Source organism: Acipenser ruthenus, chromosome 2, assembly GCF_902713425.1.
Source record: "Acipenser ruthenus chromosome 2, fAciRut3.2 maternal haplotype, whole genome shotgun sequence".
In the NCBI taxonomy this organism is placed as follows: domain Eukaryota; kingdom Metazoa; phylum Chordata; class Actinopteri; order Acipenseriformes; family Acipenseridae; genus Acipenser; species Acipenser ruthenus.
The window spans coordinates 39,292,022-39,309,691 of record NC_081190.1 but is presented as its reverse complement, the minus strand read 5'-3'; the positions used below and the strand labels follow the sequence as shown (position 1 = coordinate 39,309,691).

Genomic DNA, 17,670 nt, shown 5'->3' with positions numbered 1-17,670 from the left:
CAGATACACATTTTCACACTTTTTATTTTCATGTGTGTTGCCACTACTTTTTGTCACACATTCTGTAAAGTCACAAGCATGTGCTTCAACATAAAAATGCCCCTCTGCTAGGTTCTGGAGTTCTGAATGACAGTCTGTCTGGAGGAATGCAGCTACTCCCTGACCCACTCTACTCCATTCCCACTGATAACACATACCTGCTTGCCATCACTTCCACTGACCATGGGCGCATATTCCTGGCAGGAAAAGATGGTTGTTTGTATGAAATTGCCTACCAGGTAAGAAAAGAACATAATCTTTTTACCAAACTGCCTGCGTATTAAATATCTTGCTGTTCCTGACTGGTTCACTCTTTAAGTGCGGTTTCTCTAGTGCTTTGGTACTTAAAACATATTGAGGCAGCCAAGAATATATAATAGACAAAAGATAAACGTGGTGTCAAACATGTGCAGTACTACCCCAAATGTTAACAAGCACTGCAGAATGACTGGGTGGGTTTTGTGTTTGTTTAAACCCCAAAAGTGGATTTCTTCAGTTTTTCTGCATTCTAGTTTGGTAATCACCATTTCAGAATTTTTTGGGGGAAAACGGAAGTACACACTCCTTCCAAGTTGTTGAGCAGTTAAGTGTCAAGCACGTTTTGTAGAAAAGACTTAACATTATTATAATTTTTTTCTGCGTTTAGGCTGAGGCGGGCTGGTTCAGCCAGCGCTGCAGAAAGATAAACCATTCGAAAAGCACACTGTCCTTTCTGGTTCCCTCCGTGCTGCAGTTCACATTCTCAGAGGATGGTAAGTCATCATTAAGTTCTCAAGATTCTGTGCAAATCATTTTTTACACCAAACAGGAATGCATATCTTTGATTTTATGGTATCTCTGCTAAGGTAACAGTTTGGCTGCATATTGACAAGTGTGTGCTTTGTCCTGCAGATCCCATTGTCCAGATTGCTATTGACAACTCTCGAAACACTTTGTACACCCGTTCAGAGAAAGGATTCATTCAGGTAGGCCACTGCTTTTTGCTCTAAATTTGAATATAATTTGTGGTGGTGTCCATAAGCACAAAAGGCAGTGGCATTACAATTACTGTTATGTGGTTGTCAATACACATTAGGCTGTATTCATGCTGTTCTATGCTTTTACCAGCACATTAATGCTTTATAAACGTGATTTTAATGAAGGTGGCCATGGCCTGTGATGTGATGGGAAATGTGCTTGTGTATCCTCTAGGTTTATGACCTTGGCTTGGATGGACAGGGAATGAGCAGGGTGGCAGCTATGTCTCAGAACTCCATAGTATCTGCAGCTGGGAACATTGCCAGGTTAATATACATACTGTTCAAAATCCTGCTTGGGGAGTAGCTAACTGAACTTCACTGAACAGCTACACCTATTGTAATAACTTAATCCTGTGTTAATGTGTTTTGTTTTCTCAGGACGATAGACCGCGCTGTCTTCAAGCCAATCGTTCATATTGCAGTGATTGAGCGATCCGAATCTATAGATTGTCAACTCCTGGCTATTACACATGCAGGTAGGAAATGCTGTACATTACAATGCATTTTTGAATTGGGATTTGTAGTCATGTTTGAAGGATACTGATGACCCAACTGCTTGTGTACTTGGATAAATTCCTCGTACCTCCTCCTACCTTTCATTGGCATTAACGTTCACACAAAAAAAAAAATACTTAAGAAAAAGAGGTGCCTAGTTATTGAAAAATATAATAACCTTATAGTGCTCCTCACCATTCAGACTGGGGTTTTAGCAGATGAGGTACACTAGTTATTTTATTTTTTATTTTTATTAAGGTCTTGAACATGTAACTTTTTATGTCCCAAAGGCTAACAAAGTATGTTTTCCACCACCAGAATATTCTAAGAATATTTTCACTCTGGCTGATTTTCATAGTTTTAAAAAATTGTCAGTGTTTATGTTTGTTTATTTACCGGCATGTATGTATTTATTGACGTACTCTTTTCTAAAATCTTTCTAGGAGTTCGTTTGTACTTTAGCACAACCCCATTCAAGCAGCCCATGGCCCGCCCATGCATGTTAGTGCTGGTTCACATCCGTCTACCTCCAGGATTCTCTGCCTCTGCAACTCTGCAGAAACCAGCCAAGGTCCATAAAGCATTGTATAGCAAAGGTAGGTTCTGCTGATTTGCAGGTAGAGTGGAATAAACCTGGTTGCATTTTCTAGCATTATGATAACAGATTGTGCACAATGATATAAGTTGTTTGTGTTTTGTTTTTAAAGAAAAAAGTTTAATTACATTTTGGTACTTGAACATATTCCTATTTAACAGGAGATGACATGAGTTACCAAGATATACCAATGTTTAAAGATATAACATATACCATATCAAAGATATAAATACACCATGTTTAATATATAAAAATAATATCAAATAATATTACATGTCGGGCAACAAAAGCTGCTTTTTTTCTCAATAAGCAAAGAAAGCAAAAGTGATTCCTGAGTCTTTCATTTTCCAGCACCTATAACTGAGTTATGTGATTGTCATTTGAAAACCATAAACTGATTTCCTGTTCCTTTTTAGGGGTTTTACTGATGGCAGCCTCAGAAACTGAAGACAGTGATATCCTGTGGTGCATCAACCACGACTCCTTCCCGTTTCAGAAACCCCTGATCGAAGCACAGGTAGAAACAAACAACGTTTTCAGTAGTAGCCATTTTTCTTAAGTTCACTTCCCGTGTTACAAGCCTTGGGACTATGTCTGAGTCCTCTATTTGTGTTCTATTCAGCACACATAACTAATAAAATCTAAGGGGGGATGTGTTACCTAGTGCTTTCATGAATGGGGAAAAAAACAGCAATTAAACATCTAAAGAATACCAAACAAATTAACACTTAATTCAAGCCCATAAATAAAAGCCTTACTTGTTTATTTCTGGTTTGGTAATTATTGGGTGTGTGTCTCCTTTCTGAAAAAATTGTGCAAATGCAGTAATTAAGTTTGAGAATTTACCCCTCAGTTATGGTAAAAAAATAAAAAAGTGGCTTCACCTGAATGAAAATAAAGTCTTGAATGTTATGCTTTTGAGAGTTAAGTATATATTTATATATTTTAAGCCTTGGTTATTTAGATACCATGTCCTTTTTTAATATTTTTGTATCAGAAATATGCTCTTTCATGGTTACATTAAAAATTTCATGCAACACGTGGAAAGTGGATGGTTTATATATTAAAAATGTGTCTTATTTTTATTCTATTTTTAAGATGACGTCAAATGTGGATGGACACTCTTGGGCTCTATCTGCCATCGAAGACTCAAAGACTGAAAAGATTGTGACTCCTCTCAATAAAGATCTGATTCCAATAACAGATTCTCCCATTGTGGTACAACAGCATATCCTGTCACCCAAAAAGTTTGTCCTACTCTCTGCAAAGGTATTTTATTTTTTTAGGTGTTTAAGGTCTTGGGTGAAAATAGTAAAATATTATATTTAATTTTATTTTTTACTGTCGCCTACTTAGTACACAATTAACAGAAAACAGAACATGGACTTTACGGCAATAATATTTTTTTAATTTACATAGAAAATTTGACAGTGTGAAGTAAATATGCCAATTGTTGAGTGTCTTTAATTGGCACATTTGTATAATTGTATGTCGAGATCGGCCAATAGCGTTCAGCTTTAGGAAGACCTGAGGAGGACGAAAGCCAATAGGGAGTCAGAAGAGGCGGGACTAAAGGAACAGGACGCAAACAGGAAAAGAGAAAATGGGAGATCTGAAAAGTTTGACTGCACTGCACACATGCAATTTAGTTTAGTTTAGTGAAAACTAAAAGTTTCTAGCCCTGAAGGCTGCTTGAGTAGGATAGCTCGCACAGAAATAGTACATTTACTCATATTTGCAATTTTATTTATGTATGTGTGGGGGACCTCTCTCTGGCAATGGGGCCCCGGGTGGTTGCCCGGTGCTGACGCCAGCCCTGGAAATGCTAAACGGTCCTGACTGACGTTTTAAAGAAGAGCACAGCTGATATGGTGTCATGCATAAACTCTTAGTACTACAGATCAATACAATTCTGGCCTGGCTTATTTATTCAGTTCCCCAGTAACATAAACCAGGGGAGGATATCCCTTTATCTCATTGGATCTATCCTGCCAATAATAATAATATTAAATGCTTTCCTTTCTTGCTTGCAGGGAAGTCACATTTTCCACAAGCTCCGTCCTGTAGACCAGCTCAGACACCTTCTGGTCAGCAATGCTGGGGGAGAGGGAGAGGAGATTGAGAGGTTTTTTAAACTGCACAGGGTATGCTTCTTTTTATGTTGAGTTTATACATCAAGAATATCACTCACTAGAGGTCCTGGCTTAGGCTAGCATTAAAAAAAAAAAAACTATTCTGCTTTCAGTTGAATGTAGTTTAGTTAATTTGATGGTCTGCTGTGTTTAAGTGTTTTCTATGACTCCCTCTCTCCCCAGGAAGAGCAGGCGTGTGCTACCTGTCTGGTCCTCTCCTGCTCCACAGCAGCCTATGATAGAGAAGTGGCAGTCTGGGCCACTCGGGCCTTCTTCAGGTAGGATTCATGTCTACCTTCAAATGTATAGGAAACTGCATTCATTTCTTAGATGATAAATTAACATAGAGAAGTTGTTAGTATTTAGAAGCCATGGTTATGAGTCTCTGTGTGTTTCACCCTAGAATGAGTGCAAGTTAAATGTTATGGGCTTGCAAATCTGAGCCACAGGCTGCCACCTTTTTCACCTTAAAGCAAGGTCTTTTTTAATATAGATGTCACATCACTAGTATTCCTAGTAAAGATGCAATCTCTTGAATTACATTGTTTAATCTCATTTTGTTTTAACCTAGGTATGGTGGGGAAGCACAGATGCGCTTCCCATCAGCACTGTCTGCTCCGAGTAATGTGGGACCCATCTTCAGCTCTCCTGTTCCTGGTGAGTTAATCAAGGGGAAATGAGGCTAAAAGTTCAGAGAAATAAATGCCACTTGTTGCATGGTTAACATGGGAGAAACAGTTGGCTTATTTTTAAAGTATTTGTTTTTTCTTACAAAATATTGAGATTTTGTTGATTCGTTTTAACAGACTTTATGCAGTTTTATTTAAAATGTAATTTGTAATTTGCGTGGATTTTCTTTCTGTTACATGCAGAAACGTGTTCATGTATTAAACTCATTATGTTTTTCTTGTCATGCTTGTGTTTTAGGCTCCCCGCTACCTTTTGGTAGCCCACTCCCCAATCCAAGCTTCTTGGCCACACCAGCTCCAGGTACTAATATATATATATATATATATATATATATATATATATATATATAGGCTCCTTGTCATTCTGTGTGAATATCATCCATTTTTTAAATTGCTAGTCTGAAAGTTTAAAAGCTGTATTTCTTACAAGATGTGCATCTGCCATAGTATACTTCAGTAGGTGAATTAGCTAGTTGGCATGCAGTTAGAGAACCTGTAAATATAACCTTATTTTTCCCCACCTTCACTAGTTCTGTGTTTTCAGTTGTCTGTTTCTCTCTATTTCTCAGGAATGCAGCCCCAGAGTGTGTCTACCCCATTCATCCTGGCGTCGCCTGTGGGCCAAGCTGGGGGACCCCACGCAGCCATGTCTGGTCCTGAGGTGGTGTTCTCAGGGAAGCACAACGGCATCTGCATTTACTTCACCAGAATCTTGGGGTAAGAAGAGCAGGTCTACTGTCCAGTCACACAAAAAAAACTTAAACCTTTAAATATGACAACTGGCTTATAGATTTTAATATGATTAACCCCACTTTTATTAGTGTTGTTTGTGATGGCAGACAATAATCTTTTTTTTTTTCTTGTTTTTCCAGTAATATCTGGGATGGAAGCATTGGAATAGAAAAAACCTTCAACACAGGAAACCAGGTGGTCACCACTGTAAGTAATCACTTTTAGATCTTGCCTCTATTTGACAGATTTAAAAAAAAAAAAAAAACAGACAACAGTAGATGCTTGAGCTCTTCCATAATGGATGTGCATGTTATTAGTGCTGCACAAACCGATTATTTGGATTGCGCTCACCACAGAAATCTGGAGCTGACATTCAAGTGGGGGTTATTTGTGTTGATTGCTTTGAAGATGAAAAACTAAATAAATAGCTGCTTGGATTGGTGTGTATTGCTGTTATCCACAGTCTATGAAAAGCAGCAATCATAATTGAATAATCGGTTTGTGCAGCTCAATGTTATACAGCAAAAATAATTTTGTTTTTGTGTATTTGTCTGACTCCTGTAATTGTAATTGCAGATTGAGAGCAGCGTATCATCCAAGGTCCTGGAATCCGTGCTCCACGAGCTGAATGGGTTAAAGGAATTCTTGGACAAAAACTCTCAATTTACTCCTGGATCTCTGGGTAGTACAAGGTAGGCAGCGAACAGTGTTTGGAGTAAAAAATAAATAGTGAATGACTTTGAACCACAAACTTTCCCAAACATTGCCTGTATTTTGTCTGATAAAACCATAGCTGCAAATGTTTGTGATAACAATGTCTTTGTTTGATGGCTTGTTCAATGTTAGTATGGGGTCATCAAGTATTTTCTGTCAGAGAAGTGAAGTTAGTATCACTGTGACTGAAAGATATGGTCCGGCGACAAAATGGGATGAAATACCCCTCTAGTGGCATTAACTTCAGTAAGCAATGAGTGTTGTTTGTAGTTTCAGTACCCCTGCCAACCTGCAGCAGAGACTTTTGGGCTTCATGAGGCCAGATGGGGGGAGCTCACAGCAAGTACAGCAGGATCTGCAGAGGAAATATCACAGTAAGTAAATCTGCATTATTTTCCAAAGCAGTCAGGACACTTAATGTAAGACCAGGTTTATTATCCAGCTAAAACTAAATATTTGTGTAAAGACTAAGCTGGTTGTGCAGTAAGAATTTATATGCAATCTACCAAAGGACAATGATCGCTCAAATGAAAACCAATTTGCTGTTTGAGTGTATTCCATACCCTTGCTGAATCTCCTCCATTTTTTTTTCTGGCATTATGAAAGTTGCAGCATCTAAAACTGCAACATTGCCGTGTGAGTTTGTCTGCTGATGGTGAACGGTGTTTTCTCTTGTGTTTTCAGCTGAGGCTCAGGCCTATGAGAAGATTTCCCTGCAGGGCATCCAGCAGCTGGTTCATCGAACGTGCCAGACACTGGCTCTGTGGAAGCTCATCTGTGACCATCAGTTCAGCGTTATCATAGCGGATCTACAGAAGGTGAGCTTTTACGGTCGCTCTGTATTACATGTGCATAGAGAAAACAAGGCAGGAAAAACTGAAGGTCTCTTTGACCCATGCTTTGAGAAATAGGGAAAATCATCCATTACTTGAAAACATGTAGACAAACATTTCTGCTTATGCTTTCTTTAGTGTACCTTTGAGATATAGAGTCCTATTCAGAAAGCTTTAACATATCAGTTACATATTTTTTTTATGAATAAAATATTCGTAAAATAGTATTTATGGAACTTGTAAGGAGCTGTTAACCACTTCAACTCCAGATGTAAAAATGAAACCCCTTCCCAGGTACCAAATTTTGAAAATAATAATAATAATGTTTTCAAACCTGTAATTAACGTTGTTTTTTTTTTAACAATGGAAACAAAAACGCTGCTAATAACGATAATAACAATAATAATCAGTAAACAGTAATGATCAAATAAAAATCAAACAACATCAAAACGTGTGCCATTATTGACTTGTTCTGTGCCATTTATTGAAATGTTCAATACAACAGAACCCAGGGTTGCCTTCGCAACCACTGCACATTTTTCTTTTGTCTTTTCTTTTGTTTTCATTTTCGTAGCAGACCCTGTACCTTTTTTACGGTGTCTGCTTCGCTTGTGTTGGAGGGATAGTCACAAATGCGTGTACACAGCTACATTGTACGCAGGCATTGTGATGGATCTGGCTGCCGCATTGCCTGTACCCAGTGCTGTGTTTTGATAGTATTTCATCACAGTACTGCCATTTCAAACCAAACAGGTTCCCGTTTGCAGCTGGCTTACCTGTAAAACAGCTGCATGCTCTTCTGTTTGTACAGTTTGTACTGTTCTTGGCTCCACATCCTCTTCATCATCACTGAGTGATAAGTTAGCATCACTTTCGCTGGTATCGAAATCCTCCAAACCAACTTCACTCCTGTTGCTCATTATAGAAAGTACCACATACGTTGCCATGTTTAGCTTTTGCTAAAAACTATATAAACTATAACTAAACAAGTAAAACTAATAATAAATAAAAAGAAATAATTAAAACACTATATATATATATATATATACTTGTAAAAGCTGAATGGCTAGATTGGAATTGCTACATGACATGCAATTGGATAAAAATGTCACCTGACCCTCCCCCAACTTTCATTGCACATTCCACAGTACTAGCACTGCTTTAGAGAATGAAACCTGAAACGCTAGACTGAGAAACCGCTCATAGAATAGAATGGGAAACTTGACGTACGCAGGTACGGCATGGTACTGTAAATGGGCTTCCCTTTCAAGTCGAAAATAACCATCAAGGTATGGGATATTGCCGTCAGGCAGTAGGGATTGGCTGAGCTTTATAGCAAAGATGCCGATAGGCCTCCGCGCGAGCTGCCGTGTAAGCCCGCCCCCCTGGGAGCTTACTACACGCAACGCACGGAGTCACTTCCTCTTTTGTCTTCAGCATCGGTAGCGGTAGGTACTAGATCTTGTAACTGTCTGTACTCATTGAGCTTAGGCTTGAGAAGCTGGTTTTTGCCCCTCCTCCGAGTTTATTTCAGTTGCATTTATTGTTGGTAAATTTGGTTATATATTTGTGTATATATATTTGATATATTACTTTATATATCCTTTCACGCTTTGCTTCGGCATCGCGTTTTTGTTTAACCTCGTGGTCTTCGTCTTTTCTTTATTAGTATATTATTCTAATATTTAATTGTGTGTTTTTTGGGTTTTGTATATATATTATATATTTGTTATATATATATATTTTATTTGGACGCGCGTCGTTGGCATTGGCCATGCGTGTATTGCAGCCTCGATCTTGCCTGGCTAGACCGCGTGTGTATGTGGAGTCTGCTCTGCAGCCCTCTATAAATCTTCCACTGCTGTGTGTTCCCCACTGCGTGGTAGCTGTACGGTTTGCCCTACAGTCATTCATACAGTACACTAAGCACTTGCTGCAGCGTCCCAAAAAAAAAAAAAAAAAAAAAAAAAATCCCTTTTCACCATTAAGAAGACGACCACAAAGCACAATTCTCCCTTAAGCACCAAGGTAAGTATTTCACCAAATAAGACACTGTACCAGCACTAGCGTCTCCGCTCTGCGGGTCAGCTGACGCTTAGGCGTCTCGTGCTAGCGTCTCATGCTAGCGTCTCGACGCTCGGTACTCGCTCTGCGTGGTGTCAGCGCTTCCGCGTTTGGTGCAGCGCTTCCGCGTTTGGTGCAGCGCTTCCGCGCTTGGGACTCTGTGCTCGACGCTCGGTGCGTCGGTGCTCGGCTCTTGACGCTCGACGCACGCACCTCGACGCTCGGCGCTTCGACGCCACACGCTCGACGGTCGGCGCTTCGACGCCACACGCTCGACGCTTCGAAGCCACACGCTCGACGCGCGGCGCTTCGACGCTACACGCTTGACGCATCGGCGTTCTGACACTCGGCGCCTCGACACTACACGCTCGACGCGTCGGCGTTCTGACGCTCGGCGCTTCGGCTCTCGACGCTCGGTGCTCGGTGCTCGACGCACCTTCGATGTTTGCTGTGCCGTGCTCGACGGAGATGTCGGGCTTCCATCGTTGCACGTCTTGTCAGGCTAAGCTGCCTGCCAGTGACCCACACGATGAGTGCGTGGTATGTCTTGGGCCAGAATACGCCTCATCCGCGCTGGCGGATAGGGCTTTTTGCCACCTTTGTGCTGGTTTTCAGCTACGCGCCCTTCGGCAAAGGGCTAAGAAATCAGTGGGTGGGCACTCTCCCTCCTCGGGATCTTCCCACACCGTTTCAGCCCCGGCGTCGTCTACGGCAACGCCGCCAGAGCGACTGCAGCTCTCCACGAGCCCGGCCTCCCAGATTACAGCTGGTCAGAGGTCCCCCACCAGACGCGCTAGGGCTCGCAGCCCCTCCCCTTCTAGGGTATGCCCTCGTCGGGAGGCTAGGTCACCCTCCAGATTGCCTCGACGTAGAGGACGCTCTTGTTCCCCTCGTCGCGACAGGCGATGCAGAGGCAGGTCGGGGGTGGTAGAGCTAACCTCCAAGATGTCTCAGTTCATGGAGGTGATGATGGGACAGCAGTCTCTTCTCATGTCCCTAGCTAATGCAGTGCCTCGAGCCCCAGAACAACTCACTGGGCCCGTAGCCAACTAGCCAGTGGCTCCTCTACAACCTCCATTGGCCGTTTCACTTCCACTGCAACCTCAAAAGGACTGGGATATCGATGCCATTTCCAGGGATGCATCTGACATCCTGGAAGGGGACAGTATAGAGGCTGAGGTAGCCTCCCAGCACTCGGCTCAGGTCGCTGAGGGCTCAGGTCGCTGTCCACCACAGACCCTATGTGGTCTGTGGTGGACAGAGCAACCCGCCACTTGGGTATAGATTGGCCTGGGATAGAGCTTCCCCGGCGATCTCTGTTTGAGTCGCCTTCATCCCAGTCCCATCAGTCCAGGATGCTTCCGGCATTCCCGGACTTTGTTAAAGAGGTGCAGTCTGGGGGGCTCCGGCCTCTGCTCCTGCGACGTCTCTCAAGGCTTCGGCCTTTACTATGCAGGGGGCTAGTGAGGCCGGTTTAGCGTCCTTTCCACCGGTGGACGCTGTGTTCGCCGTGTTAGTGAAGACGCCGACACTATCTGGGCTTACTAAAGACCCAGCTTTCCCCAATAAGCAGTGCAGGACCACAGAGATACACCTGAAAAAAGGGTACTCTGCGGCCACGGAGGCAGTCAGACTGTCTAATATAGCCAGTCTACTGACGGTTTACCAGGCGGCACTCCTTCGAGACCTACCTGAGTGCCCTTCTGCGGCCCTCAGAAGCGAGCTAGGCACACTCAGTCAGCTGCTGGTGAAGCTAGCCCAGCTCAACGCGCGGGCTCAGGGCAGGAGCATCGCGTCTATGGTGGTGGCCAGAAGACAGCTCTGGCTCTCGCAGGCGAGAGTGCAGGAGCCTGACAAGGCCCCTTTGCTGGATGCTCCGATTACACCCGGACACACATTTGGTCCGGCGGTGGAGGAGATGTTGTAACGCTCCATCAAGGCACGGGAGGCGTCGCTGCAAATGGCTAAGATGTGGCCAAATAAACAGTTCCAGCCAAAGCGGCCTCAGGAACAGCCATGGCGTAAGACACCGCCACAGCAGCAGGCGCAACCACGGGGTAGTAGGACCTCCCCCGTAGGTCCATCAGCGTGCGGCCAGCCTGGGTTTGCAAGACCGCGGCGCATAGAATGGCGCCCTAGAGGAGGTGGCAGGTCACGTCCTCGTGGCTCTGGCCAGGCCCCTCGTGAGCGAGCACAGCCAAAGCAGCCCTGAGGCATCCAGGCAGCTGTTAGCCCACCCTTACACTTTTCCACAGCTCCAGTTCTGGCAACAATGCACTAACGATATCTGGGTGCGCAAAACTATATCCACTGGGTACACCCTTCAGTTCCAGTTAAAGCCTCCCCCTTCAGGGGGGTGGTCGTAACTGCAGTGAAGGATCCGGTTCAGTCCTCCGCTCTGAATGTGGAAATAAAGGCATTGCTCAGGAAGCGTGCCATTCAACAAGTAGACCCTGCTCTAATCAACCAGGGGTTCTATTCCAAATACTTCCTAGTGCCCAAAAAGGACGCCGGGTTCTGCCCTATTTTAGATCTGCGAGTACTGAACAAATACCTACGGCGGTTATCGTTCAGGATGCTTACGCACAGGCACATCATCCAGTCAGTCCGACACGGCGACTGGTTCACCACCGTGGACCTGACAGATGCGTACTTTCACGTTCCCTTCTGCCCGGGTCACAGGAAGTATCTGCGTTTCGCATTCCAGAGCAGGGTGTACGAGTTTTGTGTCCTCCCATTCGGCCTGTCACTAGCTCCTCGAACCTTTTCCAAATGTATGGATGCCATTTTAGCTCCCTTGTGGGCTCAAGGCGTCCGACTGTTGAACTATCTGGACGACTGGCTCGTCTACGCGCAGTCGAAGGAGCAGTTGGCACAGCACACAGTGATGGTTACAGACCATCTTCAGCGGCTAGGTCTGAAGGTCAATTCAGAAAAGAGCCGCCTCGTGCCGAGCCAACAGACCGAATTCTTGGGTCTGCATCTGGACTCAGTGTCCATTGAAGCGACCCTGTCGACACAAAGAGTTGCCTCGCTGGAGCGGTGTCTCTCCCTATTCAGGTTGAGAGAAACAGTCAGCATGGAGCTGTGTCAGCGCATGCTGGGGTTGATGGCTGCCGCCTCGCAAGCCCTTCCTTTGGGCTTACTACACCAGAGACCTCTGCAGGCCTGGTTCAATGCCTTCGCGTTGCATCCGCGGAGAGACAAACACCGCAGGTTGAGGGTATCCCGAACCTGCTGGGAAGCACTGCGCTGGCGTACGCTTGGGTCCCATCTTCCGAAGGGAAGTCATCACAACCGACGCTTCCAACCAGGGTTGGGGAGCAGTCTGGAACGGGACAGGGACACGTGGAGTGTGGTCAGGACCCTGGAGGTCAGCCCACATCAATGCTCTGGAACTCAGAGCGGTGGACCTCGCCCTTCGGCACTTCTTGCCAGTGCTTCTAGGCAAGCACATGTTAGTGCTGTCAGACAACACCACGGTAGTGGCGTATAGCAACCGCCAGGGCGGCTTGCGGTCCCCCGGTCTTCACCGGATGGTAACACGGCTGTTGCTTTGGGCACAACCGCGTTTAGCCTCTTTGCGTGCGGTTCACTTACCAGGCAGAGTCAATTAAGCAGCGGATCTCCTGTCCAGAGGAGGTCCTCTTGCAGGCGAATGGCGTCTTCACCCTCGGGTGGTAGAGCGCATTTGGGAATGGTTCGGTACAGCGCAAGTCGATCTCTTCGCTTCGCGAGAGACCACGCACTGTCCCCTATGGTTCTCGGTGAAGGACCTCGACAGCCCCCTAGGAGTCGATGCACTGGCTCACGAATGGCCGCCAGGGCTCCTGTATGCATTTCCAACGTTTCCAATGCTCCCCGCCTTCTTGGAGAAGGTCAGGGTAGAGCAAGCGACAGTGATTCTGATCGCTCCTCGGTGGCCTCAGAGAATATGGTTCCCGAGTCTGGTGCAGTTGTTGCACGGTCGCCCGAGGGAGCTCCCTCTGCGAGCGGACCTGTTGTCCCAAGCCCAAGGAGGGCTATGGCACCCAAACCCCAAACTCATGCAGTTATGGGCTTGGCCCCTGAGCAGGAGCGCCTGTCAGTCTTAGGGCTTTTGACGGCGGTTATATCGACCATTCAGAGTGCGAGAGCGCCCTCTACTAGGTCGCAGTATGCGTATAAGTGGCAATTGTTTCAAAGTTGGTGTCTGGCTGAGGGCCATGACCCGGTCTCCTGCCCTATGGTAGTGATATTACAGTTTCTGCAGAAGCTACTAGATGAGGGGAAATCTCCTTCTACACTTAAAGTGTATTTAGCCGCCATATCGGCTTGCCATGTACGCATTGACGGGTTATCACCAGGTTGCCATTTTCTGGCATTTCATTTCCTGAAAGGCGCAAGACGCTTGCAGCCTCCAAGGACGACCAGTTTACCGTCATGGAGCCTTGATGTGGTTTTAGAAGCCCTTACCAAGGCACCGTTCGAGCCTCTCCACAGTGTGGATATGAACCTCGTGTCTATGAAGACTGCGTTTTTGCTATCCGTGGTATCAGCAAAACGCGTGTGCGAGTTACATGCACTTTCGGTGCATTCATCATGTACTCGTTTCGCAGGAGACGGTTCTAAGGTCTCCATGCGTCCAAATCCGGCCTTTTTACCCAAGGTCATATCCCCGTTTCACATGAACCAACCAGTCGAGTTGATGGCGTTCCATCCTCCTCCTTTTTCTTCCCCAGAGGAAGAGCGGTTACACATGCTCTACCCTGTGCGGGCATTGAGGTGTTATATTGACCGCACAAGGCCTGTGAGGCAAACAGAACAGCTGTTCCTATGCCATGGTTCTAAGACTTTGGGTCAGCCGTTGTCTAAGCAACGCCTTTCCCATTGGATAGTGGATGCTATTAAGTTAGCATATGATTCTATGGGCCTTCCGCCACCAGGGCAGTTGAAGGCACATTCCACTAGGGGTATGGCAACATCCTGGGCCCTCTTTAGAGGGGTGCCGGTGTCTGACATTTGCGCTGCAGCCAGTTGGGTTACACCGCATACTTTTACGAGGTTCTACCGGTTGAATGTACTGGAATCCTCTGCTCTGTCATTTGGAGCATCTGTGCTACACTCTATGATGCCTCAGGATGCGGACATATAGAGTGGTTGATAAGATGGTGTGACTATTCCACCTTAGGACAGGTGTCATTGCGAGCATAGACGCTGAGGTGCAGCTCCGCATATGCGTAGATGTACTGCCTACGCAGTTGCGTTATGACGTAAGTCTGTCCTACTGCTGAGAATCCTCCCTCGCGACGGCTTGGGTACACTGTTCCCATACCTTGATGGTTATTTTCGACTTGAAAGGGAACGATAGGTTGCGGATGCAACCCCGGTTCCCTGAAAGAGAAAATAACCATCAAGCCGCGAGGTCGCTCCGGAAGCCTTCACGGCCTGAAGAGCAAAAGAGGAAGTGACTCTCCGCGCGTTGCGTGTAGTAAGCTCCCAGGGGGGCGGGCTTACACGGCAGCTCGCGTGGAGGCCTATCGGCAGCTTTGCTATAAAGCTCAGCCAATCCCTACTGCCTGACGGCAATATCCCATACCTTGATGGTTATTTTCGTTTTCAGGGAACCGGGGTTGCATCCGCAACCTATCGTTTCATTTGACGTACGTGCATACGTCATGGTTTTGAAGTGGTTAAAGATCAAATTGTATTATTGATAAAAAATACACAAAGTCAGGAGTTAAAGCTTTTTGGTAATAGGTTTGTTAACATCCTCACACCAAAATGCAATAGGAACCACATTTTCTAGAATACAACTGTAAATATTACAAAACAAACAACTTTGTTTTTTTAAAAGATTTAAAAAATGTGTCTAAGATTTGTGTTACTACAATAGCTTCACAAAAAATGGTGCAGAATTGTTATCAATGTATTGATTAAGTCGCACCAGTGTTCTTTATAAACTAACATTTTGTTTAAAATAGGAGTTTCAGGAGCAAATGAAACTGATCAGCTTCAAGGACATTGTGATCCATGGGAAGGAGCTTATGGGAGCTCTCATCACATCTCTCATTAACCGCTACATCGGTGACAACGCCTCTGTGGACGCCATCAGCTTTCACCTTCGAGAAATCTGCCCCCTCCTTTACAGCAACGACGATTCTGTGTGCTCCAAAGTGAGTGCTCAAAGATGGTGGGACAGACTGTACACCTGCTAATGGTTATCTTTATGAGGGCACAAACAGAAGACAGACGAGCAATATTGTCATCCCGCTGCACTTGTGTATCTGGCAATTGCATTTATTTCTGTAGGTCCCAACACTCCCAGCAATCACCTTCATTATAAATAACTTACAGCTAAAATGTAGAGCTCTAATAATCTTCATTTGATCTTGCTTTGCCATTTCAGGACAGAACAACTGTTATATAAGACAAAACTTTAATGAGGTTGAGGCGCATGGATTAATACATCAATCGAGCCACTTTTTCTTCATTATGCATCAGTCACTTGAGAGAGTAGCTACACAATGCTTTTCTGTATTATGAAAATATGGCCGATATTATTAACCTTTTATACACGCCATTAGACAGTTAGGTCACGCATTAAGTCTTTCGCTGAGCTGGCATTTTAAAGCTCATTTTATTCACTTTACTTGTTGGGCTGCATTACATACACATACAGATTTCTATAACTGTAATCTGCTGTTTTCTTCCCCAACCTCCCAGGCAAACGAGCTTCTCCAGAGCACTCGGCTAGTACAGAATAAAACCGAGAAGGAGAAGATGCTGAGAGAGTCCCTGCGCCAGTACCAGCAGATCAGCCACCAGACTGACCTCCCCCACGTCTGCACACAGTACCGGCAAGGTGGGGTGCGAAGGAACAGCCTCCAGCGGGGATTGTGGGGGCCACTTTTACCACATGCTAAGAGCAGAGAATTTAGATATAAATAAGTGGCACCAATACAGGTTTCTTGTCCCTTTGAAACCACAACTGCCCATACTGTTGTTTATTGTTCCAAGATGTGTGATAGATGTTCCACAAAACATTATTTTAGTTTCATGATTGATTTATGTACAACTTATCATCATTCAGGTACAGAATGGTATGTACAATGAATCACACATGCAGAAGGATAAAAAAGAAAATGAGCTCACCATCCCTCTGCTAATTCTGACATGCTTACACAAATCCAGTCCCCTCCACTACTGCCCTTCCCACTGTTGTTCTAAGGTACAGTATTAACCCAGCTGCTGTCCTCTTTGTGGTGCTCCCTCCACAGTGCGCTTCTATGAGGGGGTAGTGGAGCTGTGCTTGACTGCTGCTGACAAGAAGGATCCCCAGAGGCTGGGACCCCACTTCTACAAGAACGGAGAGCCTGAGGAGGACACTGTGGGGCAACAAGCTTTTCAGGACAGGTACGTGGAGGAGACACACAGCAGGGCAAGGGTTAAGTGCAAGATGCTCCGAGCAGCTAGAGGACAAGAAAGAAATGTGTTCATTTGGGATGGGGGTCTGTGACGGGATACACCCCGCCCATGTGCATATTTTGTTTATTTTGTATTTGTGTTGGATTATTATTATTTAAGAAGGTTATTGAGCATTAGTGTTTTACGTCGGCAGGGATGGATTAATTGCCTTCCCTGCCAAATCACATATAAAATGTGCCTGAGCCTGATTTGAATGATTAACAAGCAATCAAGCTCAGGCACAACTGCATAAGAAGCAGTAAGCTCTCAGTCTGGGTTGGGTGTTCAGGGAGTAAGAACGAGAGAGAGAGACGTGAGTGAAAAGGAATATAAACAATTACTACTCATGCTGGATTTGAACCAGCACGATACATGTTTGTTCACAGTGTTTGCAAATAATAGTAATACCAGTATAACTGATATTTCCCTATAAAACCCTATTCTTAATTCTATGATACAGGCTACTACTAGATATTTCTTATTACCGGTGTGATCTGACGTAAATGGAATAAACATTTTTTTAAAACGTAACAATTATCTGATAGTCCTCTTGATTTTACCATTGTCAGAGGCTGAAAGGCAGAACTTTGTAGCACAGCAGCAAAATACCAACACTATAAGGAAAACCATCTCCGATTTTGCCATCCTCAGGCCATACTTGGCAGAGATCAGTGAACTGCGACCGGTGATGACCCAAAGGCCATTCACACGAAACTCTCTATAGCCTACAGAGCATTTTGGGGCATAACTGCATTTAACAACTCAAAAGTCAGCGTGAAATTATGAATCTGATGTTAGCCAAAAGAAAAGGCCAAGATACTAACCGACAGCGCCTAATTATTATTAAAAAAAAAAAAAAAAAAAAGTTTGTGATTTTTAGTAAAGAAAATATTTGTTTAATTTTATCTGTGG

At 44.6% G+C, this 17,670-nt stretch overlaps 1 protein-coding gene across 1 annotated transcript in view; it reads left to right on the top strand.

Moving 5' to 3' along the window:
• The window catches only part of LOC117409671 (nuclear pore complex protein Nup155-like), a 31,913-nt gene that overhangs the window by 5,133 nt on the left and 9,110 nt on the right, over positions 1–17,670 (top strand). Inside the window, exons 7-26 of the mRNA XM_034015986.3 lie at positions 112–278; positions 686–791; positions 931–1,004; positions 1,231–1,322; positions 1,437–1,534; positions 1,997–2,149; positions 2,565–2,665; positions 3,247–3,417; positions 4,182–4,292; positions 4,464–4,558; positions 4,852–4,937; positions 5,208–5,270; positions 5,539–5,686; positions 5,842–5,908; positions 6,278–6,393; positions 6,686–6,789; positions 7,100–7,233; positions 15,276–15,467; positions 16,018–16,156; positions 16,572–16,707. Of these exons, the coding sequence (XP_033871877.3) occupies positions 112–278; positions 686–791; positions 931–1,004; positions 1,231–1,322; positions 1,437–1,534; positions 1,997–2,149; positions 2,565–2,665; positions 3,247–3,417; positions 4,182–4,292; positions 4,464–4,558; positions 4,852–4,937; positions 5,208–5,270; positions 5,539–5,686; positions 5,842–5,908; positions 6,278–6,393; positions 6,686–6,789; positions 7,100–7,233; positions 15,276–15,467; positions 16,018–16,156; positions 16,572–16,707 (2,353 nt within the window). The remainder of the gene's footprint in view (positions 1–111; positions 279–685; positions 792–930; positions 1,005–1,230; positions 1,323–1,436; positions 1,535–1,996; positions 2,150–2,564; positions 2,666–3,246; positions 3,418–4,181; positions 4,293–4,463; positions 4,559–4,851; positions 4,938–5,207; positions 5,271–5,538; positions 5,687–5,841; positions 5,909–6,277; positions 6,394–6,685; positions 6,790–7,099; positions 7,234–15,275; positions 15,468–16,017; positions 16,157–16,571; positions 16,708–17,670) is intronic.